The 25555-nt window shown below is 46.6% G+C and overlaps 1 protein-coding gene across 4 annotated transcripts in view; it reads right to left on the bottom strand.

The window, feature by feature from the left end:
- POC1A (POC1 centriolar protein A) overlaps positions 1-4939 on the bottom strand; it is a 109454-nt gene extending 104515 nt beyond the window's left edge. The window contains exons 1-3 of one of the 4 annotated variants that reach the window (XR_012159880.2): positions 4761-4939; positions 3824-3908; positions 911-1082 (exon numbers count right to left, since the gene is read on the bottom strand). Coding sequence is in view for 3 of the 4 variants with exons in the window: in XM_073352461.2 (XP_073208562.1) it covers positions 911-1082; positions 3824-3908; positions 4761-4778 (275 nt within the window). In the remaining variant the exon portion in view is untranslated. Of the gene's footprint in view, positions 1-910; positions 1083-3823; positions 3909-4380; positions 4525-4760 lie in introns of those variants that run through there. The other 3 variants (XM_073352461.2, XM_073352460.2, XM_073352462.2) reach the window with 3 other exon arrangements.
- Positions 4940-25555: the final 20616 nt, after the last annotated feature.

Here is a 25555-nt window from a genome sequence, read left to right on the forward strand (position 1 = left end):
AAGTTGCAGACAGAAGTGTGATACGAGTCCATATTGCACGCAGGCCTTTGCCACTTATGGTGTATTTCCGTTGGATGCGTAGTAGATGGGCCTGCTCTAGGCTAACTAACATACTTCAATCATTTTAAAACAGCAGCACAAAGAGACTGGATGGTTTGGGAATGGCAAAAATAATGGTTTGCAGCTGCCAGACAAGGATCTCAAAGCACATTACAAACATCAAACTAAGTCTTCCAATCTCCCAGTTAGATAGGGCACCATCACAATTTTAGAAATGATGAAAACTGAGGCACAGAAAGGGCAAGGTCCCATGCAAGTCCATGACAGCATCAAAAATTCAGGTCTCCCGACTTCCAGGCCTGTGCTTTAGCCATATACCATCATTATGCTATTAATGGCACAGGGAGTTATTAACCTTTAGGTCAACAATTAAAATTTAAAACCAGATGTCATGAAAAGTCACCCATTGTTTGGTGGACTACAACAAGCAAGTCAGAAATCCAACTCCTAGAACAGATGCCTACATCACAAAAACTGAGCTCTGTATGTGTTACTGCCAGAGCAAAGCTAAGGACTAATGAGCCATGGAACATGAACTGGGATGGACACTAGTAGGTAACTATTTAAGTACAGTAGTAGAGCTGTGTCAGGAAGTTTACACTGATACGGTCTATGCTATACCTGTTCTGTAGACAGAGGATTTCAGCCTCTAGGGCTAACAAGCTGGCATATTCTTCAGGATTAAATTCACCTTTATAGAAGAGTCCTATGCAGGATAGCGGTTGCATCACCTAATATATTTTCCTTTAGCAAATAATAGATTCCCAAACCTCACAGTGGAGCACTCCTGCTAGTGGAAATCACACACTACAACTTAATATAAAAGAGTTAGGAAGCAGGATATACTTACACATTTGGAACCCATAAACGGACAGTTTTGTCTCTGGAGCCTGAGGCCACCAGATGGCCAGAAGGTGAAAACTGAACACACATCACTGCATCTTTGTGACCCACAAAGCGATAGGCTCTCATTTGCGGTCTCATACTCCAGATCATCAAGCACGAATCCATAGAGCCACTTGCTAAATTTAAGGGGAAAAAGTCTCATTTAATATCTTCTCTGAGTACACTGGAACAATCACACACACTGAAGGGATCAGCACAGATTTCAGCCCTTTCAAACAATGGTTCTCTCCATTGAATTAAGACCTTTGTTAACCCTGGGGCATCACTACATATTCTATATTTCATTAGCAATTCAAACCAACCATTCAGAATCATCACTTATTAATTGAAAGTAGGCATGGCAACCCAAGCTAAGAGTTAGTTCATGTAATTCTGTTATTGCCGTAGACAATATAAAAACAAAACAAAAAAAGTACAAACATTGTAAGAGATATTCCAATAAAAGGCAATACACAAATGTGCAGAGGCTCTAAGATTTGAGACTCAGTCTCTCTTCATCAAAAGATTTTTTTCTGTTGGAGAGCAAACAGCAGTCACAACTTTGCTTGGTTAATTATCCAAATGCAGATACAAAAGCAGACAAGTCCAGCAAGTCAGCAACAAAGAAAAAAAACACTTGTGACAGTGCTTTGTGCCCCAGGACACTGGTTTTTCTATGGTTACACAGTTACCTACATATCCTTCTGAGGCACTGCTTCAGATGAAGGTTCCCAGCCTTCTCTGTGCCACTGACCCTGATGAAAGTAGAGCTACCCAGTTTCACCTACAGCCTGCCACATTTTATATGTCCGTAGTGCAGTGGACACTTACTGTGATGTATAATTGCACAGATTCAATGGCAACTTAGAGAAAAATATTAGACAGCAAACCTCTAAAATGGTGACAATTAAAATACCTCTTCAAATTAATCCTACATTTAAAGTATAGAAACTTTGTGGGGAAGGGGCTGATTTTTTGATGGGGGTTTTCAAAGCAAAAAAACAGACAACTATGTGGTATAAAAATCTTAGCCTGCCAACAGATAAAAGCATCATCTTTATCTCCCTGTCAGAGCACCAAGTGGGACATATCTCCAGTGAACGTAAAACATGCCTAGAAAAAAACAGATTAGTTTTTGATACTAGATTTAGATGCTACAGTATCATAATCACAAGGAGATTTTAGTTTGTTTCAGTTGTGGCAAAATACCAAATAGCTTTTGCTGGAAACATCTTTTTATTTCGCAGTCATTTCAATACAAAAAAGAATGCCTCTCTCCTTTCTTGGAAAAGATTCAGGATTAACAGACCCATTTCAGACAGGATGTTCCATTATTCATGTTCCTTTAAAGGAACAAATTCATACATTTCCATTCCTGTGGCTTTTTGCCAGCAATACCTTTCCCTACAAACATTAAGATTAAAATGAAAAAGGTAGCTAAAAATATGTGGACTGAGGACAGGGCTCAGCCTCTATAGAGATAGTAATTCTATTCCTAAGTATGCTACTGATTCAATGTGTGATGAAGTTACATAACTGCAGTACCACAATTTCCATATCTATAAAATGGGGAAAATAGCACTTGGCCATCTCTGTAAAGCACTTTGAGATATAAGCAGTATTTTGCAGTTTATTATTGGCAAGTCATTAACAGCATTGGGTAGGGTAAACAACCCAGTAAAATGGCATCAAATGAAAGCTCACTTCTTCAGCTTAAAAAATATGAAGAATCGAATATAAAGAATGGAAAGCGTACAGGCTGCTTGAATATAGAGTAGCTGACTCAATATACCTCACTCAAATATTTTGAGTCTTCCTGCCTGCATTTTCATTCATAGAAGTGCTGTACTCACAGCACTTGCTATGTAGGATTGTAGCACTGCTCTTGATCTGCAGCTGCTGGCCTGAACCTAAAAAGAAGAAAGAGCAAGGGAAGGGAGACAGGAAACAAAACAAGAATAAAGGAGCCACTGAGAAACAAAAGGGAAACAGGGTAGGAGGAATTGGTAATCTAAGAGAATATGCTCTTTGATAACCCTTTGCTCTGAAAATTAGGGACTATGTGGGTTACCAGGATCCTGATAAGGGATACTGAAATAGGCTTTCTGACAGCCTATTGGACTACTGAATTTCAAGGTGCTTAGCCCTGCTCTGTCTGTGTGTGTGTCTACTGGGCACCTTTGCCATATCATTTCTTTGTTCACCACCTCCGCAACAGACATAGCAATTCTCTCCTGCACTAAAAAGCACAGTGGGCTTCAATGTACGTAGTAGGCCAGTTAACATCAGTCAATTTCTATTTGGTTCTCAGGAAAGACAACTGGATCATAGCATATCAGGATCGGAAGGGACCTCAGGAGGTCATCTAGTCCAACCCCCTGCTCAAAGCAGGACCAATCCCCAATTTCTGCCCCAGATCCCCTAAATGGCCCCCTCAAGGACTGAACTCACAACCCGGAGTTTAGCAGGCCAATGCTCAAACCACTGAGCTATCCCTCCTCCCAATGCATCATAATAATGGACTGTGGATTGAAAACAAGCCTTGGTTTAAGCCACACCAAGTAAAAGTGAAGTTTTTACCAAAAAGTGGTTTCAGAGTAAAATGAGGCACACAAATATGCAAGAGACAGTGTAACACTCAATGCTCCTTGCAACTTTGTCAGGATAAATATGCATGCGCACACACACTTAAAAATGCCATTTCTAGAAGTTAAGCAAAAATGTGGGCCTTTCAGCCTTGAAAATAACTCTTCAGTGATCTACAAGTGACTATTTCTGAGCCTATTTTGTAACTCAGCTGCTCCTTTAATTACACTGAAAAAAGAAGAGACTTGTCAGGTGCAGCGTCAGGCCCTTAAAGCATAAAAAGATAATTTACCCAATTGCTTCTTATTGAGACTGAAATCCACACTAGTGATGGCATCTCGATGGCCTTTAAAGTGTTTCTCCAGAGACGGATCCTCCTGAAAGACAATAAAATTGAAAGAACGTAGGCTAATGTTAATAGTGACCTTTCCACACACCAAAAAAAAAAAAAAAAAATTTTTACATATTTTTATGACAAGGTTTAGCAATTTCCCCACCCCAAAATATTCGAGGCCAGATTTCCAAAAGAATAGTAGCCCAGCACTGGGTGATAAAAAAGAGTATATGTGCAACTAGTCGTATAATTATGCATATAATTACACAAACAATGTATGCAGCTATTCAGTTGCACATCGAAGGGCGGGGGCGTGGGAGGAGAGACACAGAGAGAGAGAGGAGAGAAGTCAAGCAGAAATAGCAGCAGGGTGGTTAAACATCACCCTCTCACGTCATCTGTGCGCTTCACGAGATTTGTGAGACACCAGACACTGGCGGCCAACTACCAAAGTGTATTTTTTTTTTTTTTAGCCCACTGGGCTACAACGCAGTAAACCTAGTTGCCAAAGGCACCTTCAACAAGCGGGGATGATTTCAGCAAGCAACCCCTAAAGAGCGTCGTTTTTAAAACGCCAGCGGGGACGTCCCCACGGACCCAGTGACGGCGAGGCCGCCCTCCCCGCCCCGAAACCGGTCGGTCCCTCGCTCGGACAGGCAAGGGGCAGCGCCCCGGCCAAACCGACTGGGGGCTGCGTCAGGCCCAGGCCACAGAGCAAAACTCACAGGCCCCGCCCAGGCCGGGCCCCCGTGTCGCCCCCGAAGCACCCGGCAAAGCCGCCGCGAGCGGGGCAAAGGCGGAGCAGCGGGACAGGCTGGCTCTGCGGCTGCCGAGGGCTGTTTGAACCATTCACAGGGCTCCAACAACCCTCCCCAAGCGCTGCCCCGGCCCCTACCAGGCAGGCGGCGGCCATGGCGTGCGGCGGGAGCTGCCGGGCCTGTCGCTCTGGCCGCGGCGCCGGTTCAGTTTCCGCGCCTCTCCGGCCGCCCTAGTAACGGCGTCAGGCCCTTAAAGGGGAGGCCGGGCCGGGCTTCGCCTCCGACGGGAAAAGAGGCCCAGGACTCGCTCGGCGTCATGCGGGGGCGGAGCCAGGGGACGGGGGACATGGGCGCGCGCGCCCGCGATGCCCGGCCTCTGGGTGCGCGCACACCTGTTCTTACAGACTCCGTTCCTTCTGCTGTGCACACTTCTGCTTTCTCACCCACCTACTGTTCACCTGGGTACACTCAGTCATACACACACACTGCACCTGTGCACACATGCAATTCACACATTCCTCCGCAGGGCATTCTGGGCCAAAAAAAAAAAAATTCTGCACCAACAACTTAAAAATTCTATGCACAATCCTTTAAAATTCGGCAAGTTTTATTTGCCAATAAATAAATGCAGAGGCTCCTGCATGGCAGTGGGGAGCACAGGCCACTGGCTGCAGGAAGGTGGGAGCTCACCCTGCAGCATCCCCACCCTGGGGACATGGACTCACTGGTGAGGCTGCACCCGACCCTGACACAGCATAAGGCCTGGCCCTGCCCATCTGTGCCAGGAGCACCAGGTGTAGGGCAGGCAGGCTTAACCAGGCAGGATCCAAATGTGGAAGGGCTCAGTGTGGGGGGGATCCAGGTGTGGGGTGAGAGGGTGACCAGATGAAACAGACAAAATATCGGGAGACATGGGGGAAGCAATAAAAAAAAGCAGCTGGAGCGACCAAAGCTGCACTATCGGGACAAATGGCGTCCTGACCGTGCATTGGTCGGGACATGGGACAAAGAACTAAAAATTAGAATAGACATCTGGTCACCCTAGAGGATTCTGTGTGGAATAATCTGGGTTCAGGCAGCTCGGGGTGGGGGGGTGAGCTAGTAGGGTTGCCAACTTCCTAATTGCGCAAAACCAAACACCCTAGCCCTGCCCCTTCCCTGAGGCCCTGCCCCCCCCCATTCACTACATTTCCCCTCCCTCAGTGGCTCACTCTCCCGCACCCTCACTCACTTTCACTGTGCTGGGGCGGGGGAATTGGGGTCTATGAGGGGGTGAGGGCTCTAACTGGGGGTGCGGGCTCTGGGGTGGGACCAGAAATGAGGGATTTAGGATGTGGGAGGGGTCTCCGGGCTGGGGCAGGGGGCAGGAGAGGGTGAGCGCTCTGGGGGTGCGGTTCTTGGGGTGGGGCTGGGGATGAGGGGTTTGGGGTGAAGCAGGGGGATCCAGGCTGGGGGTGGGGCAGATGGGTTCAGGATATGGGAGGGATCTCTGAGTTGGGGCAGGGGGTTAGGGTGCAGGGGGTGAGGACTCCATCTGGGGGTGCAGGCTCTGGGGTGGGGCTGGGGATGAGGGGGTTGGGGTGCAGAAGGGGACTCTGGGTTAGGGGGGCTCAGGGCTGGGGCAGGGGGTTACTTCCAGCGGCTCCTGGTCAGCGGTGTAGCGGAGGAGCTAAGGCAGGCTTCTTGCCTGTCCTGACCCGCACTGTGCCCCAGAAGCGGCCAGCAGGTCCGGCTTCTAGACGGAGGTACAGTAGGCAGCTCTGCAGGCTGCTCTTGCCCACAGGCACTGCCCCCACAGCTCCCATTGGCTGCATTTCCTGGCCAATGGGAGTGTGGAGCTGGTGCTCGGGGCAGGGGCAGCATGCCGAGCCCCATGGCCCCCACACCTAGGAGCCGGACCTACTGGCCGCTTCCAAGGCAGAGCGCAGTGCCAGGACAGGTAGGGACTAGCCTGCCTTAGCCCCACAACACTGCCGACCAGACTTTTAACGGCACATGCACATTTGCACACACACTCCAGGGCCATTGCAGCTGATGCCTCCTCTAACTGTGCCCGCAATTGCCACTGCCTCCCACTTCCCTCTCCTGCATGCTATGCTATGAGCTGCCCCTTCCCTGGTCTAGCTCTGCAGCAGCCAGGGAGCTCTTAGCCCCTGTGTGGGGACCCAAAAGCCTTCAGCCTCCCCAGCCTGCAAGAAATCACACATATGTATGATTCATCTCTAACCTGAAGGGACTACTTCTGGTAGCAGGAGGACAATTCACGTCCCATCTATATGAGCAATGTGTCCTACTTATAGCCACCAATGCAGCTGTAATAATGTCTAGGTCTGATATAGCACTTTTCGGCTGTAGCTCTCAAAGCAAACCCCTAGTGTGGACAGATAAGCCCTACAACCTAGGATTTACACTGGTGCAGTTAACCCAGGTTTCGCTCAGGGCTACTGCATGGATGCAAATCATGAGTGGTTTTGCATGTCAGCGCTAGAGGTTTGCAGTGATGTGACTACACCAGTGGCTACTCACCGCTGGATGAAATCCCCAAGTAAAGCTAGCTGACAATTTGTCAGAAATTTTCAATTTTCCTGAAAATTTTTGATTTTCCATCTTAAAAAACCAAAATGATGGAGGCCAATTGCAGGCCAAGAAGGCTCTTGCAAATTTCACTGTCTGCAAGCAGGAAGAAAGTGAAATTGACAAGAAGCCTCCAGGAAAACAGCTGCAAAGGCAACAAATTCTTTTCTGAGAGAATCCAAATGGATTTTTTCTGGAAAAGTTGTCATTTTTGACATTTGCCCTGATTCAGGATGAACATTTTTTCAAAAACATGAATTTTTTTATGGGACGGTATTTCCATTTTCTGGCCAGCTCAATCCCCAGTGTCAGAAAAGTCTTCAGATTCCAGCCCCTGAAGCCCTGTGGGGGTCTCTGCTGAGATTGCCTAGAGAAGGCTCCAATGGTGGTGATGGCTTTAGTGAGACTGACTCTTTTCCACAAGGAACTGGAATGAGATGATCATCACTTCATCCCACCAGACAGCCTCCCCCAGTAACACTCAATCACTAGTAATTTTAGCCAAAACCAATTCTCTAGGGATGAAAAGCTCTATACCTCATTGCCAGTCCAATGAGCCATCCAGATTGTCATTGTGTTTTGGAAATCATCAGCCAGTCCTGATTAGGACAGCCATCTGTATCATTTTGAGGGCAGAGATAGTTACACATTACTAGATGCTGCCACGTAGCTGAGCACAAAAAACTCCCCAGATCATTAGCTTTGAAAAAAATCCGCATTGCTTCAAGACCGGAGCTTCAGCCAGTATTTCATGGGTCCAAAGTATGTGGTTCATGAAGCCAGTTCTGCAAACACTTACTAAGCAGCAGAGATAGTGCTTACGACTGCGAGTAACTTTATTGAGGTCAGCACCTACACGTTAGCATTTTTGCAGGGTCCATTCCCTATTATAGTTTAAAACTGTTCTATGAAGCAAGGAGCGTGTCTGCCTCCATGTTCTGTTTACACTGATGGTGCTCCATTATAATATTATTGTCATGTACTTTTTGAACACGGTAGGTTGCAGGTCAGGCTCTTATACCAGATATGCACTGATTACAGGGCTTCCTTTGTAGAGAGATACATCAGATACTCCTGGGGGAATTCTGCACCACTGTGGGCATTCATAATTAATAAGCTGTGCATATTTTTAATTTTTTGCACAGAAAAAAGCTTCTGCCAGAAAGTTGCTGCAGTTCTGCCTTTTGCCCACCAGATGGTGCTGTGATGATAGAACAGAGCAGGATCTCCTGGCCAGCTCCAGAAGAGAAAGAGCCTGCATTCTTCACAGCGCCTGTCAGGCCAGGTCAGGAGACAGGGGCTATGGGGAGACAGACAGCATGGGGCTGCTGGTGGGGGGGTCACAGACAGGGACTCATAAGGGCTAGTGGGGGAGGACAGACTGGGGCAGGGGCTGAATGGGAGTGGAGGCACAGTGCCACAGGGGGGTGCAAGGCCAGATGGGGAGGGGGTGCAGAGCCACTTAGGGACAGGGGTGGCTGAGTGGGGACACAGGGGGACAGGGGGAGGGGGTGCAGGGCCACATAGGGATGAGGGGCTGTTTGAGTGGGGGTGCAGGGACACTAGGACAGGGGGTGCAAAGACACAGGGGGGTGCAGGGACACACAGAGACAAGGGCAGATGTTCCTGACTGAATGGGAGAGGCTAGAGGTCAGCAAGGGTCTGCATGGTGGAAGCTCCCTAACAATCCCTTCATGTCCCCCCAAAAAAACCTGTTCCATACTTTTCCCACCTATACCCAACAACCCTCCAAGTTGACACCCAGGCTCCTTCCCAGCAATCCGTCTCCTGACTCCCCCAAGCCTTGGCACTGCTTCTGAGGGGTGTGGGAAATACAGTTCTGTATTGTAGTTTAAATGAATTATTGCTCAGAGTTCTATATTAATATGCCTAGTAAGGAATCTATTTGTCAAAAAACATTTCCTGGGTCTTCTTTGTTGTCTGTATTGTTACAGACATGCTTGGTATTGTGAAATAAATTACCAAAAATAATTGAAACCGGGGTGATTATATTGTGTTATTTAGACAAAATATGCAGAATTTTGCAGAATTTGAAAATATTGTGCACATAACTTATTTTTTTGGCACCGAATCCCCCCAGGAGTAATCAGAGATGGGTTCACCATAAGATCATTTAATGCACTGCCAGGAATGGTTATTGTCAGATTAAAGTATATTACACATGGCTCCGCCAACTAACTAAACAGTATAATACAGTTTCACATTCTATTACAAATATAACTATTTGAATGCATTGATGGCTTTAAATTCACCTGAGGATATTTTTGTTTTATTTTGAAATTCTCCAAACTGAAAGAAAATCCACCTTCAAACAACCCAGTAAAATATCCAAATAACAAAGAATGATAAAAACCTAGTAAAAGAAATAATAAATATATATAACCAATACATAACATCAGTTGTTAAAGAGCCTGACATAGGTTGGTCCCTAACTAAATAAGGTTGCGCAGGTCTGGCGGAGGAAGGGGGCTTTATGTGCACAAGGTGGGCCCAGAGCAGGACAGGAAATGGTTTTCCCATCCCATAAGAGCTTTTGAAATTTCAAAATATCTCCCCATCTCGAGTAAAGACAAAAAGTCAAAATCTTGATAATTTTCACTTGTCAATAATCTGATTTTTTAAAAAAATGGATCAAAGAAAACATTTTGTTCTGATCAATTCAAAACAGTTTGTTTCAATTCTGACCTTTGTTTTAAAAAAAATTCTTAAGTCTGAATAAATTAAATTTTGAAAGAAAAAGTCATTTCAAACCAGAAAACTAAACTTTTCATTCAGAAAAATGTCAAAAGGTTCCATTTTGACAATTTCAAAAAACTTTCTCCAAGACATTTTCAAATTGGGAGAATCAACAAAACAGACCTTTTCGCTCTCAAACAGTTCTGGTTTTGACCAATCAGCTTTTTCCAACAGACATTTTGCTAGAAAATTCCCAACCAGCTGTAGTGCCTACCCTGGGTCTAAAACAGTAACAAACTTTCTCTTACTGTGGCTTCTGTAGGTTGCATCATCCTGGATCACAATCTTCTGGAAAACATACCTTCAGGCTGGCTCCACTTCTACACCCTGATGGTGGGCCATGGAGCAGAGATTAGGCTTGCTAGTAGGATGTTCTCCCACACACTTTCTGATACCTCTTGGCAGCTCCTTTGCCCAGCCAACTTTCTGTCATATACAGCATGGTGCCAGCACCCTCAACTCCCACTGAAGCCACTAGTAGTTCAGGGTGCTCAGCACCACCTGTGAGGAGTTCAGGACCTTGCAGCATCAGGCCTTTGCTGTGGCCAGACATTATGAGAGTCTGCGTTATAGGCATGGAAGTGAGACTGACAGAAGGAAATGAATGGACCATCTGAGGCTCCTGTCATTGATAGAGTGGATGAAGCAGGAGGGCATGCAATAAGATTCTTGCTGGGCCAGAGTTTAGGGATGCCAACCCTCCAAGTTTGTCCTAGAGTCTCCAGGAATTAAAGATTAATCTTTAATTAAAGCTTAAGTTATGTGATGAAACCTCCAGGAATATGTGCAACCAAAATTGGTAACCCTAGTAGAGCTGTGTAGAGCCTAAGAGGAAAGAACAAGAAGTTTAAATAGATCCAGTTGGTGATGAGGAGCTAGAGAAAAGATTCAAACAGAGAACAGTTTGATGTGGAAGGAAGGTAATTTTAGCAGCTGTGTTTTGGATGGACTGGAATGGGAATGGTGGGACTCATCCAAAAGATTCTGAACCTCAAAGGTTTCAGAGTAACAGCCGTGTTAGTCTGTATTCGCAAAAAGAAAAGGAGTACTTGTGGCACCTTAGAGACTAACCAATTTATTTGAGCATGAGCTTTCGTGAGCTACATCCGATGAAGTGAGCTGTAGCTCACGAAAGCTCATGCTCAAATAAATTGGTTAGTCTCTAAGGTGCCACAAGTACTCCTGAACCTCAAAGAGCATCCATCATTCATTCTTTTTCCTGTGATGCCATCTAGTGATGATTGTATTACCGATATTTGAAACTATTTACAATCTCACTTTCCCTTTCTTTCTCCCTCTCATTCATGGAATTCAGTGCACTTTGGATACTGGTATATGTTTCTATAATTTCCAAGGAAACAAACCAGAACATTCAAGAAGCATCAGATATGTCTAAGTCATTGGACAGAATAATGCTCAGCCCATCTTAAAGAAGCAGCGAAAGTAAAATGTTTGAGGAGTGTATTACCAATGTGGAACAAGCAAAAGTATTAAACAGGAGCATTTTCATTCATGCCTTCTGCACCTTCCACTTGTGGCAAAAAAAATATATGAAATATGAGGTTTCAGAGTAGCAGCCGTGTTAGTCTGTATTCGCAAAACGAAAAGGAGTACTTGTGGCACCTTAGAGACTAACCAATTTATTTGAGCACAAGCTTTCATGAGCTACAGCTCACTTCATCGGATGTAGCTCATGAAAGCTTATGCTCAAATAAATTGGTTAGTCTCTAAGGTGCCACAAGTACTCCTTTTCTTTTTGCGAAATATGAGGTGTATTTACATGATCCATAATTATTATTTACATCAGAAATGCTGAACCAATTGAGATAAAGGAAAACTTATGTGAAGGGGAAAAGAAATTCTCCCTCATCCTAATTTTAATTTGTCTTAAGTGTCTTTCATTTTGGACACTAGAACCTAGAAACCCAACTGAGATCAAGGCTCCATTGTTGTAGATGCTGTATAGATACACAGTCTGATACAGATACAGATGGTCCCTTCTCTGAAGAACTTGCAATTTAAACAGATAAGCCTTAATAGAAGGAAGTATTATTGGAGACTGAGGCCCATAGTCACACAGCGAATCTGTGGCAGAGCCAGGAATTTAACTCAGGTGTTCTGAGTCCAAGTGCACTGCCTTAACCTCATGATCATCTTTGCCCTCTTTGTCTCACCTTCAGATCTTGTCAGGTTGAGAGGTGTTTGTTATGGTGGCAACATCCTTTTGTAGATTTAGCCCTGTATTTTAGTGGGGTGGGGTAAATTGAGGCCAAACAGCTAAGTTGCTGCATTAATTGAAGTAGTTCTACAACATAGCCACCAGGGGACAACACCTAGTCACACATCTTTAAAAGTACAGCAGAACTTTATTTTATACAGTGCCTTCTGTACCCCCATGTTTTCCATAGTAAAAAAAAAAAAAAAAAAAAAGGCCATAAAAGTGCAAAAAATGAAAGCAGAGGGAGGAAAATTTAGAAGCAGAGACAAGGGAGAAAAGAGCTTTTCAGAGGAGCTTTGAAAATAGATGGAGAGTCAAACAGGCAGATAGAGAAGACACCAGGCAGCAGAGGCTGCGCAGGAGAAGGCTCTCAGATCAGTGGTGAGACTGCAAGGGCCAGAGAGGAAGCCAGAACAAAACAGGAATAGGAGTGAGTGGAAGAGAGAGAGAATTTCCCTGAGTTAAATGAAAGCAAATCCAGGGAGGGTTTTGTAAACAAGGACAGTTTTGAGCTGGAGTGTCAGGAGTCGGGGAGCCAGCCTAGCTCTGAGGAGGTGGGTAATGTGATCCCATTGCACATGAGGGAGTGTGGATAGCTGATCGAGCCAGCTGTGGGGCAGGGAGGCTGGCTGCCCTGGGGCCCTCAACTCTGGGGGAGTCCGCATGGCAGGGCTTCCGTGGAGCTGCGGACCCTGGTAGCTTGGGCTCTCCAGCCGTGCACCAGGCGAACTGGCAGCAAGGCAGGCAGCTTTCAGAGGGAAGCCTGCCTGTCAGGCTAGGTTCTGCCAGAACCTTGTCTGTGATTTGTCAGAAGTTCATCAAACCTGATGTGCCTCCGTTAAAACGTGGGGTTCAGCAAATCTGTATTTTTCACCTAAGCCCTCAAAATTCCTAACCCGCTCATGTACACAGCTTGATCGTTAGCCTGTAGGTGGTTGTCGGGGTAAAGTGGCAGAACAGACAGTGAGCCTTCACTTCTCACTTAAGGGTCATCTACATTGGGGATGTTTTCAATGCAAACATCCCTATAGTAGACAAGACCTTAGTCTTACACTGGGCATATTACTAATCCCTCTTGCAAGGGATACCCTACCCACCACTAGATGTCTCTAGTCACCTTTTAGCTGGTGGCTCCTGGCCCATCCCTCAGGAGGGGAGTTAGAAAAGAACCTTGAGAGAGAGGGCTTTTGGCACAGAGGAGGAATCCTCACAGTATGCTCTCAGTGTAACCTCCAGAGGGAGGGTGTAACCATGCAGGGCCCAGAGGATGAGAGTGATCCAGAGATGACAGGCAGATGTGCAGACCAAAGAGATATGGGTAAATGAGAGATGAGGAGGAGAGAGACGAAGGCAGAGTTGTGTGTAAGGATGTTCTTCTTGGCTGAGAGAAACACTTCTGCCTTGGAGACATTTAGATGAAGGAAGTTGAGACGAAGCCATGGATTGCTTGATTGAGACAGATTGAGAAGGTGCCCTAAATCTTGACAGACTATCATCTAAATTTGAGTCTAGATTACATATAAACTGACATTACAAAACCAGCTTTAAAACTACATGTAAACCCATCAAGTTATCTGTGTGCTTCTCAAAGGAATGCCACTTTCTTGGTGTTGTAATCCTCCTCCTCCCTACCCAAGCCCCTTTGCCCCATATCTACTCAGACGAGCATGTTATATTTCCCTTGGAAGGTCTTTCAGGCAGAGACCACATCTTTCAGATGATCTGTAAAGCACCTAAAACTTTTGCCCGTACTCAGATATCTCAGAAATTGCAGAATTTTATCAGGCTTCCCCCCAAAACCCACCTTTAGGCTATAAAACAAGCCTGCACAATTACAGCACCTGAAAGGTACCTTTTTCAGCAAAGGCTTATAACGAAAGTGCCTCTTTAACCATAACCACGTGATTACTGCTGCAAAGCAATAATGTCTACAATAAAAGGCTCATTAACTTATATCCTGGGACTGATATGGCTACAACTTCACTGCATACAGTTTTCCAAGAGGAAAGTTTTCTGTCAGAAAATGCTGATTGGACTAAATCAAAATGTGTCAGGAGAATGTATCAATTTCATCATTTTCAATGAAAAATTATCGAAAGGTTTTGTTTTGGAAGGTCAAAGTGCTTTGATTATATTGGAAATGGTGAAGTCCAATGTAATATAGAATACACAGTAGATAATATAATAGAATGATAAAGTTGAAACAAAGCTTTTCCACCTTTCTGAACCAAAGCACTTCCGTAAAGGTCATTTCAATATTTCCAAAACACATTTTTTCTGAAATTTTGTTTTATGGGAAATTTCGAATCTTCGACTTCTCATTCCAATTTGGGGTAAAAGGAAGTTTCAAAGTGTCGGAATTTCCCATGCAATAAAAATTCCACATTTCAACCAGCTCTAATTAGCAGTAAAACCAACCAGATTCTATGGTGAACTATGCCCCACTTCTCCTGAGCTTTCGTAAGTACAAGATATGTTTGTTCCATTAGACACCTAACGTGACTTTAGGGTTATTTTTTCAATACTGGGGCCACTTGTAGGTCCTGATCCAACATCCTTTGAACTCTATGGGAATTTTTCCATTCATTTCAATGGGAGTTGGAGTGAGTTCTACAGTGCTGGGTGTATGGAAAGGAGCTGGAATAGGAGATGGCAGATGTAAGTGGATTTGAATTTTCCCTCACTGGGTTGATTGCAGTGACACATCTGAAAATGTTAAGTATTATTAGTTCAGAGAAACTTGCAGACTTTTAATTCTCTTCCAGATCAGATCGCCGATCCTTTTGAGATTCTCCCAATCACGGATATTTACAGTCAGCAAATCTCACTTTGACTCTTCTCAGTCCAATTATGTGCCAGCATCAAGGGCCAGAACCCAGAGGCCATTCCTGAAATGAGCACTTTATGCATGTGACTTGTCTGACTGTGGGTTGCAGAACTGAGCCCCCAACCATTTTGAAGTCCACTTTCCAGCCTTGCATTCACTGCCCTGCCTATGGTCGAAAATATTAAAAGCTAATTTCCAGTGAATCTTTCAACATAGGCTATTTATATAACTGTGATATAGAAGCAATCCAGCTGTCACATGGAGGTCTTCCTATCTGCCACCTGATTTATAATGGAAAAGACCTTCTCCGAGCATTTCCAGCCCCTGCCAAGGATATACATTGAAAGCCTCTCTGTTATTCTGTGTAACCATAGAGACACGCACTAGCTCCATAACTCCTGCATTTCATGAATAAAGAGTCACGGATAAAACAGCAGCCCACTTTGTGCAGCACCGGTATTGTTAAGCATGCAATCATTCCACAGAATTCAGGTCAGACAGTTGTTACATGAAGGTACAGCAAGACTTTGACTTCAAAGAAGAAGCCTGATTCAGAGAGCAATTGGGTATTAATTTTATCACTAGACTTGTCACTCAGCCTATTGGATTTAACTTATTACTCACTAGATTGGCCACTTATTTTTGCATTACATTTTCAAATTGTGCTAGGTTTCACTAATATTAGAGAGGCTGAAAGTAGCCCAAAAACTATATTATATATTTCTATTTCTTACCTTTTATATTGTGGTAGCACCTGACGGGTGCAAATGGGGTCAGGCCAGCTCTGGGCTAGGTGCTGTACAGACCCACAGTAAAGGACAGGCCCTGCTCTGAAGAGTTTATGGTCTAAATAAACAAGAGACCAAGTGGTAGGAGAAATGGAGCATTGCTATCCCCATTTCACAGATGGGGCACTGAGGTGCAGAGAGATAAAGTGACTTGCTGAAAGTCACACACAAAATGCCCAGCAGAGATGGGGATTGAAGCTGGATCTCCTGGGCCCCAGGCCATGCTTTAACCACCAGGCTGTCCTGCCTTGCTAATTAATTTTGTGTTCCTATTTTCCAGCCGAGGGTGATCCTCAAGAATTAATTTCTTCAACTTTGTACTTTTATCCTGGAGTTTATAATTAAATAAGAACTGGCCAAGTTTAACCTACCACTGACAAACAGTTCAGAGAGCAAAGTACCCCACTGTAAGGCCCTGAGGACCAGGGAAGGTCGCAGCAGAACGATAGAATTGTCCGACATGGGTGAACATAACATAAGAACGGCCATACTGGGTCAGATCAAAGGTCCATCTAGCTCAGTATCCTGTCTTCCGACAGTGGCCAATTCCAGGTGCTTCAGATGGAAAGAACAGAACAGGTAATCATCAAGTGATCCATCCCGTCGCCCATTCCCAGCTTCTGGAAAACAGAGGCTAGAAACACCATTCCTGTCCATCCTGCCTGATAGCCATTGATGAACCTATCCTCCAAGAACTTATCTAGTTCTTTTTTGAACACTGTTATAGTCTTGGCCTTCACAACATCCGCTGGCAAGGAGTTCCACAGGTTGACTGTGAGTTGTGTGAAAAAATACTTCCTTTTGTTTGTTTTAACAGGCTGCTGTTAAGCACAGAGCTGGCGATCTCTTTTCATTATGTGCTGGCACAGTTTAAAATGGAAGCTGAGGCAGGGGCTGCAGTTTCTCCAATCTGAGAGGTCCAGTAAGGCCAAGTCACCCCACTGCATCTCTCTACTCTGGGTAATTCGTCCCAGGAGAAAGTTCAGCCTGAGCAAGGTAAGGGGTCTGATTTCACTGGCCCTGTTCCCATGCCAGAAAGCTGACTTCCTCTGAGCACATCTGGCCAGGCAAGGATTCCAGCAGGCATTCGCAGCAAACACAAGCTGGAGCACTTCAAGTGCTCCTCTGATTTGTCCTGGGGACAGGTCCCCCAGGATCAGAGGAGTAACTTAAAAGCTGCCATCATTTCTTTCCGGCCCCAGTGCTTCTCAGCAGTCCAGAGAATCCGGCCCAATGATTTCAGGGAAGTTATTACTGGCTGAGAGCAGAATCTGGCCCAGTGGCTTTTAGAATGTTAAAGCAACTCAAACCAGGTCTTGGGATGGAACAGCCACCTCGGCGATAACAACACCACCACCATTGGGACGCTATCTTGTGTACATAAGCAGCTTAGGCAAGTTATCAGCAACTCCAAGGGGCCAAATCTGCAGTTGATGATTGGTGTAGCAAAAAGGATCCTGCTACACCAGCAACAAGGAGACCTAGTGTCGTAGGAGCCCCTTCACCTAGGTAGTATTCCCTTTAATCGGTAGTGATCCTTCTAGGTCTGGTTAAACCAGCTTTAGGACCAAATGACACCAACCATATAGTGCAAAGCAGCCACAGTCCACCGGAGAAGCTGGCCCATAGGCTCAGTAGGGTTATATATCACCCCCTAGGGTCAAATCCCCCGCTGATGTAAACTGATGTCGCGCCATTAGCGTCCATGGAGCTATGCTGATGTACAGCAGCTGCGGTGTGGCTTCTTGTATCCCTGTCACTTCTTTTCTCTTTGTGTACATGGCCTACTTTGTCCTGCCAGCAGCTAAGAGTGAATTATTCGTTTGTTTGTTTTTCCTGTGGTCATTTTCATTTCTTAGAATTCAGAAAATGTCCAGGGCCAGATCCTAAGATCTTTATCCAACTCCTACTTGGGCAAAACCCCCATTGACTTTAATGGGAGTTTGCCAGAGTAAATATTGAGTAAGGACCTCAGAATTTGACCCTGTGTTAATGGAGAAAAAAGAAATGTGACCTGTGTTTATATCAGAAATCCTTATTGCTGTCTAATCACTATGCACAAAAGTCATCAGAGTTTAGAGAAAAGGGGGATGAACTCTGCTGAAGGTCACTAGAATCCATTCCCTGGGCTCTGTGATGACGAATGTGTAAACCAGAGAGAGGGATGGTACAGCATTCAGCTTTATAACGATATTAACCTGAAAATGTCCAGGAAAGACTTGCTGCCTGGCAGAGCTACCAGCTCCCTCCCACTCTCTGTCTCATTGAGCATCACCAGCAGTGCTTTTAATGTTTCTAAACCAAGGGTTTTCCAAGTGTGGGGTATGGAGCAGCACCAGGCGGTGAGTGGAATGCCTCTGTCACAGGGACCAAGCATCTGGAAAGATGTAAGCCTTGGAGTTTCCTACTTCTTCTAGCCCAGCCCTGGTCTCTTTAAGGACTTTAAGGAGAGTGGAAAGTCCACAGTATGCATCCGATGAAGTGAGCTGTAGCTCACGAAAGCTTATGCTCAAATAAATTGGTTAGTCTCTAAGGTGCCACAAGTCCTCCTTTACTTTTATACCAATACAACTGTGTCTATGTTAGGGGGTGTACCAGTATAACTATATCAGTTAAAAAAAAAATCAGACCCCCCCCTAGTCAAAATAGTTACATCGGTACAAACTGTGTGAGAGACCAGGCATTAGGGGAAAATCTAGTTAATACAGGAAACCCCGTCTCCCTCACTTTTTCATGCAAACATGCACAGTGCTGCTGCAAGGAAAGAGTAAAATTGGGATGGGGAGGAGAGATCTCCGCAAGAGGTTCCCTGTTTTAAGAAGCTGTCCACAATAGGAAAGACGCAGGAGTTTTGTCATTGACTTCAGTGGGGACCAGAATTTTACTCTGAGACTCCAGTGTCCCATCAACACCAGGGAAATTGTCCAGTTTTAATACTGATTAGAACCATAATGCTAACCCAGTTTTAGGTGTCTTAAGGTAACCTGAGGTCTTGAAATCAGTGGCTCTCAAGCTACTGTACCCCTTTCAGGAGTCTGATTTGTTTTGTGTACCCCCAAGTTTCACTTCCCTTAAACCTACTTGCTTACAAAATCAGACATAAAAATACAAAATTGTCACAGTACACTACTCCTGAAAAATTGCTGATTGTCTCATTTTTACCTTATAATTATAAAATTAATCAATTGGAATATAAATATTGTACTTACATTTCAGTGTATGGCATATGAAGCAGTATAAACAAATCATTGTCTGAATGAAATTTTCTTTTGTACTGACTTTGCTAGTGCTTTTTACGTAGCCTGTTGTAAAACTAGGCAAATATCTAGATGAGTTGATGTACTCCTTGGAAGTCATCTATGTATCTACAGGGGTATGCATACCCCTGGTTGAGAACCACAGAGTTAAGTGAAAATGGATCAATCGGGCCACCTTAAACTCCTTAAATCTGCTCTAAGTGGTTTTAAAGCTGTCTCCGCTGAACCAACTCTAAAACCAAGTAGAAATATTTCCCCACTGTAGACAGGACCTAAAAATATGGAACCACTTCTTTTATAGATTGCAATGAACGTTAACAAAGGGTGGGGGGAGGGTGTATGTGCTTGTACACTATTCCAGGGCTGATTATATCTCTCATTCTGTGCATCGTTCCCCCACAAGGCAGCCTAGCCCCCGACCCCTTAGCTCTGAATGTGTTTAATCTTTGAATAAATGTTCATGCCTGCTAAGTAAACATAGAGTCTCCCGTCCAAGACCTTGGCCTTGCTGGGCTGGGGCACACAAGCACTCTACATGGAATTTCTGACCTTTTTCCTCTGCCTTGTAGGGCTTGGCACGAAAAGGCCATGGGAGTTCACAAGGTCATGGGAGTGCACTCACGAGTATGCTGACACAACCACAATGAACAAAGAGATCAGTGCCAGGTAAAAGCCACTGGAGTTCACAGGAACGCACCTGATCTATTTAGGGCTGGAGTCTGCCACTCTTACTCACGATGAGGAGCACCTTACTCTGCGAGTAGTCCTAGGTGCTACTCAACATGGGTCTCAATGGCAGGAAATGGCTCCCACTTCACTTACCCCAATACCATCAACTTCTCCATACTCTGCTGATCTCTAAAGGCCAGGCTCTGGTACTATTCCACACAAGAAAGGTTATCCGAGTCCAAGAGCAGTCCCATTGCTACTCAGTGATACCCTAACGCTGACTACCTAACAGCATGCTTCCTTGTTCTAATTACTATCTAGCATGCTGACTAGTATTGACGCCGTAGCATGGGGCCACCCTGTGTAGCACCGTACTATGCAAGCTGAAATCAACAGGACCATTTCTGAATCTGAGTCAGAATGGCAGAATCTGGCCCATTTACGTGTCTGTGAAGTTTGTCAGTGTCTTGCTTATGGCCCAGCTCTGCAACCCTTCCTCCTATCGAGTAGCACCGACTCATGCAGCCATCCCACTGAAGCTCAGGTGTGTAGACTGCAAGCTCTGTGAGGCAGACAATATCTTCCTCTAGATTTTGTACAGCACCAAGCACACGGATGGCAGATGATAAATGTTAACCATGATACAGCACTGAGGTGAATCCTGATCTTGGGTTATCAGTCCCTTCCTCCCAGCTCTATCCTTATCATTTGTAGAAAGCTCACTTAATCAGACTGGTTCCTTGGTTCACCCCAGTTCATGAACATCGTACCATCACACTGAACTCTCCACTGACTATGTTCAGCAGCTTCTTGGTTACCAACATTATGAACTTTTTTTTGTTTTAAACTTACTGTACTTTGTGGGCCTTGGCTGCACACAGTTAGAGCACTGCAAAGCTCTGATAGAAATGCCAGCACTAATTAACGCATCTCAGATGTGTCCTCACAGCAGCTCTCACACGTGCACTGCAATATTCCTCCCCCACTATCTTTAGCATTTACCTGCCTGTTAACAGCTGGCTAAGACACACAATTGCAGCAACTTTATCTCGGCATGCTGAACTCCAGCTATTATCTCTGGTCATGTTGGCTCTTTGGAGAGACAGTGGAATGTTTAAGAATTCAAAACCCAGCACAACACTCTGTCATCTATCAACGTATGAACCCTCAATCCCTTTTGTGATTTATCCTCACCCCTGTGTGGCAGGGCAGTGCTATTATCCCCATTTCACAGGTGGGAAAGTGAGGGACAGAGAGGCTAAGTGACTTTCCCAAGGTTAGTCAGGGAGTATGTGACAGAGAAGAAACTCCAGGTCTCTGGCCAAGGCTCTAACCATTTATAATCATGACAGGCCATCCTGGCTATCAGACACAGTGAGGGGAATCTCTCAGCTCTACAGCACTCTCTCTTCCTCTTCTGTAAGGCACAGATTAGATCAATTACATATATTGGTGGTATAGTGATGAGCATAGCTGCCTTCGAAGCAGTTGACCCAATTCCTGGCCAATGCAAAGATGTATTTTTTTAGGGGGTGGGATAGCTCAGTGGTTTGAGCATTGGCCTACTAAACCCAGGGTTATGAGTTCAATCCTTGAGGGGGGGCCATTTAGAGATCGGGGGCAAAAATTGGGGATTGGTCCTGCTTTGAGCAGGGGGTTGGACTAGATGACCTCCGGAGGTCCCTTCCAACCCTGATAGTCTATGACTCTAAGGCACAGAAACTGCAAAGGCTGCCTGGACCTGTAGAGCTACTCTGATGACTCACCTTGGCAGCCAGATCAGATGGCTCTCATTAGTTCCCACTCAGCAAAGGCAGAGAGGCCTCCCTGAAGCAGAGAGCTAGTGTAACCCACTCTATGTGATGCTCTTTCCCTTTCTGGTGATGACTAGGCCGCTAATGAGACTGCTACAGTTTTAACTAACAGAGCTGGTCTTCGAGCTCAAGCAGCAGCAGTTCATGCTTTTCGATCAAGAGATCTCATTCCCACGATCAATCCCTGCTATTATCCACGCCCCCAGGGGTGTGGTGCTTAGGGTGACCTGACAGCAAATATGAAAAATCAGGACGGGGTAGGGGGTAATAGGAGCCCATATAAGAAAAAGAGCCAAAAATCGTGACTATCCCTATAAAATCAGGACATCTGGTCACCCTAGTGGTGCTACTCCACCAGTAGAGAATGGGCTAAAAAATTCTGCCAGGAAAGCCCCTGTAGCTAACCCATTGAGGCTGGAGCTAGAGTTAACTTTATCTTGATTAGTTTTGAATTTCTTCACATTTTCAAGACTGAAGGTCAGATTCTGCTCTCTGTTAAACCAGTTTAAATCCATCAATTTATCCCAGCGCAATTGAGATCTGAACCTGATCCTGTAAGAAGGACAAGGAAAACAGGAATCTGCCCAACACATCCACAAAGTGTATTACAGCTTAAGCATTATAATGACCTCGGGGCCAAATTCAAGCCTAGTTTAACTGGATGTAATGCCAGCAAGGAGATTTCTCAACTGTTTGTGCTGGTTGAATTATTAAGCAGCATGAGCCTCTGCTTGTGGGCACTTTCCAAATGAGCTGGGACATTTTCTGGTGCTAAAGATTTTGTGGCTTGCATGGTTATTTGGCATCATGTTAGCAGATGAGCAAGTCAGATGTGCCCAGAAACCTCCCAGTCCACACAGAGCAGAAAGAATATCTTGTTGCCCCCAAACCCAGTTAAACTGCAATGTAGTTTCTCTTGAAGTCCTTTCTCATGGCATAGTACGTGCTGTGACAAAGTTCCTCCTCTACCTTGGTGGGTCTTGCGCTTATTGGCAGATTTGCTCACCTTGGAGATTCACGGCAGCCCTCAGTTTGGCCATTTTCGTGAACCCACGGTCTAGGTCAACTCCTCCTGTGTCTGACCAGGAGTTGGGAAGTTTGGGAGGAACCCGGGCCCACCCTCTACTCTGGGTTCCAGCCAAGGGCCCTGTGGAATGCAGCTGTCTAGAGTGCCTCCTGGAACAGCTGTGTGACAGCTACAACTCCCTGGGCTACTTCCCCGTGGCCTCCTCCCAACACATTCTTTATCCCCACCATAGGACCTTCCTTCTGGTGTCTGATAATGCTTGTACTCCTTAGTCCTCCAACAGTATGCATTCTCACTCTCAGCTCCTAGCACCTCTTACTCCCAGCTCCTCACACGCACGCCACAAACTGAAGTGCGCTTCTTTTTAAACCCAGGGGCCCTGATTAGCCTGCCTTAATTGATTCTAGCAGCTTCTTGATTGGCTGCAGGTGTTCTAATCAGCCTGTCTGCCTTAATTGTTTCCAGAAGGTTCCTGATTGTTCTGGAACCTTCCCTGTTAAGGAGCCGGAATCGTTCTTCACTCGCTCCTTAGCTATCTGCTTTCTATTCTTTCCTAAAGCCCCCTGGCCTGGATTTTTCTTACTTTTTGAACCTGCCGTAGTCCCCCCCGGACCGGGCCAGACGCTTTTTTGTTTCGTTTCGTCTTTCTGCCGTTTTTTTTTTGCTGCCGCTGAGTGCTGGTCAGCTGCCAACTTGCCGCCAGCACCCCCCGCCCCATGCCTGCTCCCGGGCGCAGCTATTTGCCTCAGCTGAAATCCCCGGAGGAGTGGGGGGAAGATTGCCGACCCGCTATCCGGAGAGGGGAGTGGAAGCCCCCAGACCCAGCCGTTTTGCTGTCAGCTTATTTCTGCAATTTTTCTCGGCCTGCCGAAAGCCTTGGAACACAGCCAACATAGCTGGAGAAGAAGACGACAGCAGACAGAAGAAATCACCCAGGGAAGCTACAAATCATCGTGGAGGGGGCCGTAAGACTGAGTAATTTTTTGAATTATACTCTCGTGGGGGGGAGTTTGACTGTGGCTTAATGCGTTTGTGGTGGCACAGGGGGTGTGGCATGGAGCTGCCCCCCAATCCATCGGTGCCCCCCCCCAACATTATTACAACTGTCACGGCCCCCCCGCCGTCCATCCCTGCTGACAACCTGCCATCTGCCTCGGATCCAGCTGTTTGCTTTGAACTCTGCCTTTCGGACCGGACATAACAGCCGACCAAACGAGACTCTTTGGACAAACGCCCACTCCTCTGCCATTCGGCTGGCCCCATTCTCCGACCATCATTTAGTCACCATAATGGTCTCCCTCCGTGCAGAGAGACCGGGGCCGGCCTACTGGCACTTTAACAACAGCCTGTTGGAGGACGAGAGCTTCGTGACGTCCTTCCGGGAGTTTAGGCTGGCCTGGCGAGAGCAGTGGCGAGCCTTTCCCTCGGTGCGGCGATGGTGGGATCTAGGGAAGGTGCCCGCCAAGCTCTTCTGCCGTGACTACACTTGGGGCACCAGCCGACGGAGAAATGCGGCAATAGAGCAGTTGGAACGGAGGTCTTAGAGATGGAGAGGCGCCTGGCCGCCAACCCCGAGGACCCGTCCCTCTGCGGAGAGTGCCGGGAGAAGCGGGAGGAGCTCCGGGCCCTCGAGGACCACCGGGCCCAAGGTGCCTTCGTTCGGTCCCGCATCCGCCTCCTTCGGTAGATGGACCGCGGCTCCCGCTTCTTCTATGCCCTGGAGAAAACGAGGTGGGCCAAGAAACACGTCACCTGCCTTCTTGCGGAAGACGGCACCCCCCTCATGGATCCGGAGGAGATGTGTGGGAGGGCCCGTGACTTCTACACAAGCCTTTTCTCCCCGGATCCGACCGATCCTGGCGCTTGCGGGGTGTTCTCGGAGGAAATCCCCAGTCAGCGTGGGCGACCGAGACCGACTAGAGCTGCCTCTCACCCTGGCCGAGTTCTCGGAAGCCCTCTGTCGCATGCCCACCAATAAATCTCCAGGCATGGATGGGCTGACCATGGAGTTTTACCGCGCGTTCTGGGACATCCTCGGCTCAGACCTAGTCACTGTCTGGGCTGAGTCCTTGCAGAGCGGGGTCCTCCCTCTGTCGTGCAGGCGAGCGGTGCTTGCCTTGCTGCCAAAGAAGGAGGACCTCCGCGATCTACAAAACTGGCGTCCCGTCTCACTCCTTAGCACGGATTACAAAATCGTAGCGAAAGCAATCTCGCTGCGGCTAGGGTCTGTGATGGCGGATGTGATATACTGTCCCGGGTCGCAGCATTTCTGACAACCTATTTCTAGTCCGAGACCTTTTGGAACTCGGGCAGAGAGATGGTCTGTCGTTCGCCCTCCTGTCTCTTGATCAGGAGAAGGCATTCGATAGAGTAGACCATGGGTACCTCCTGGGCACTCTGCAGGCGTTTGGATTTGGACCTCAGTTTGTGAGTTTTCTCCGGGTGCTGTATGCCTCCACGGAGTGTTTGGTTAGGCTCAACTGGACCCTGACTGAACCGGTCAGCTTCGGGCGAGGAGTGCAGCAGGGGTGCCCCCTCTCGGGCCAGTTGTACGCTCTGGCAATCGAGCCTTTCCTCTGTCTCCTCCGCAGGAGGATGACGGGGTTGGTGCTGCGGGAGCTGGAGCTGCAGCTGGTCCTGTCGGCGTACGCCGATGATGTACTCCTCGTGGTCCAGGACCCGGGCGACTTGGCGCGAGTGGAGGCATGCCAAGCCATCTATTCAGCAGCCTCCTCCGCCCGAGTCAACTGGGTCAACAGCTCTGGCTTGGCAGTGGGGGACTGGCGGCAGGTAGGCTCCCTCCTACCCGCACTTCAGACCATCTGGTGGAGTGCGGGTCCACTGCTCTATCTCGGCGTTTACCTTTCCGCCACGCACCCTTCCCCGCCGGAGAGCTGGCAAAATTTAGAGGGCTGGGTGATAGAGCGGATCCGGAGATGGACGAGGCTACTCCGATGTCTCTCCCTCCGAGGGAGAGCACTGGTGCTTAACCAAATAGTCC

The sequence above is a fragment of the Lepidochelys kempii genome, chromosome 7 (genome assembly GCF_965140285.1).
Source record: "Lepidochelys kempii isolate rLepKem1 chromosome 7, rLepKem1.hap1, whole genome shotgun sequence".
NCBI lineage: Eukaryota > Metazoa > Chordata > Testudines > Cheloniidae > Lepidochelys > Lepidochelys kempii.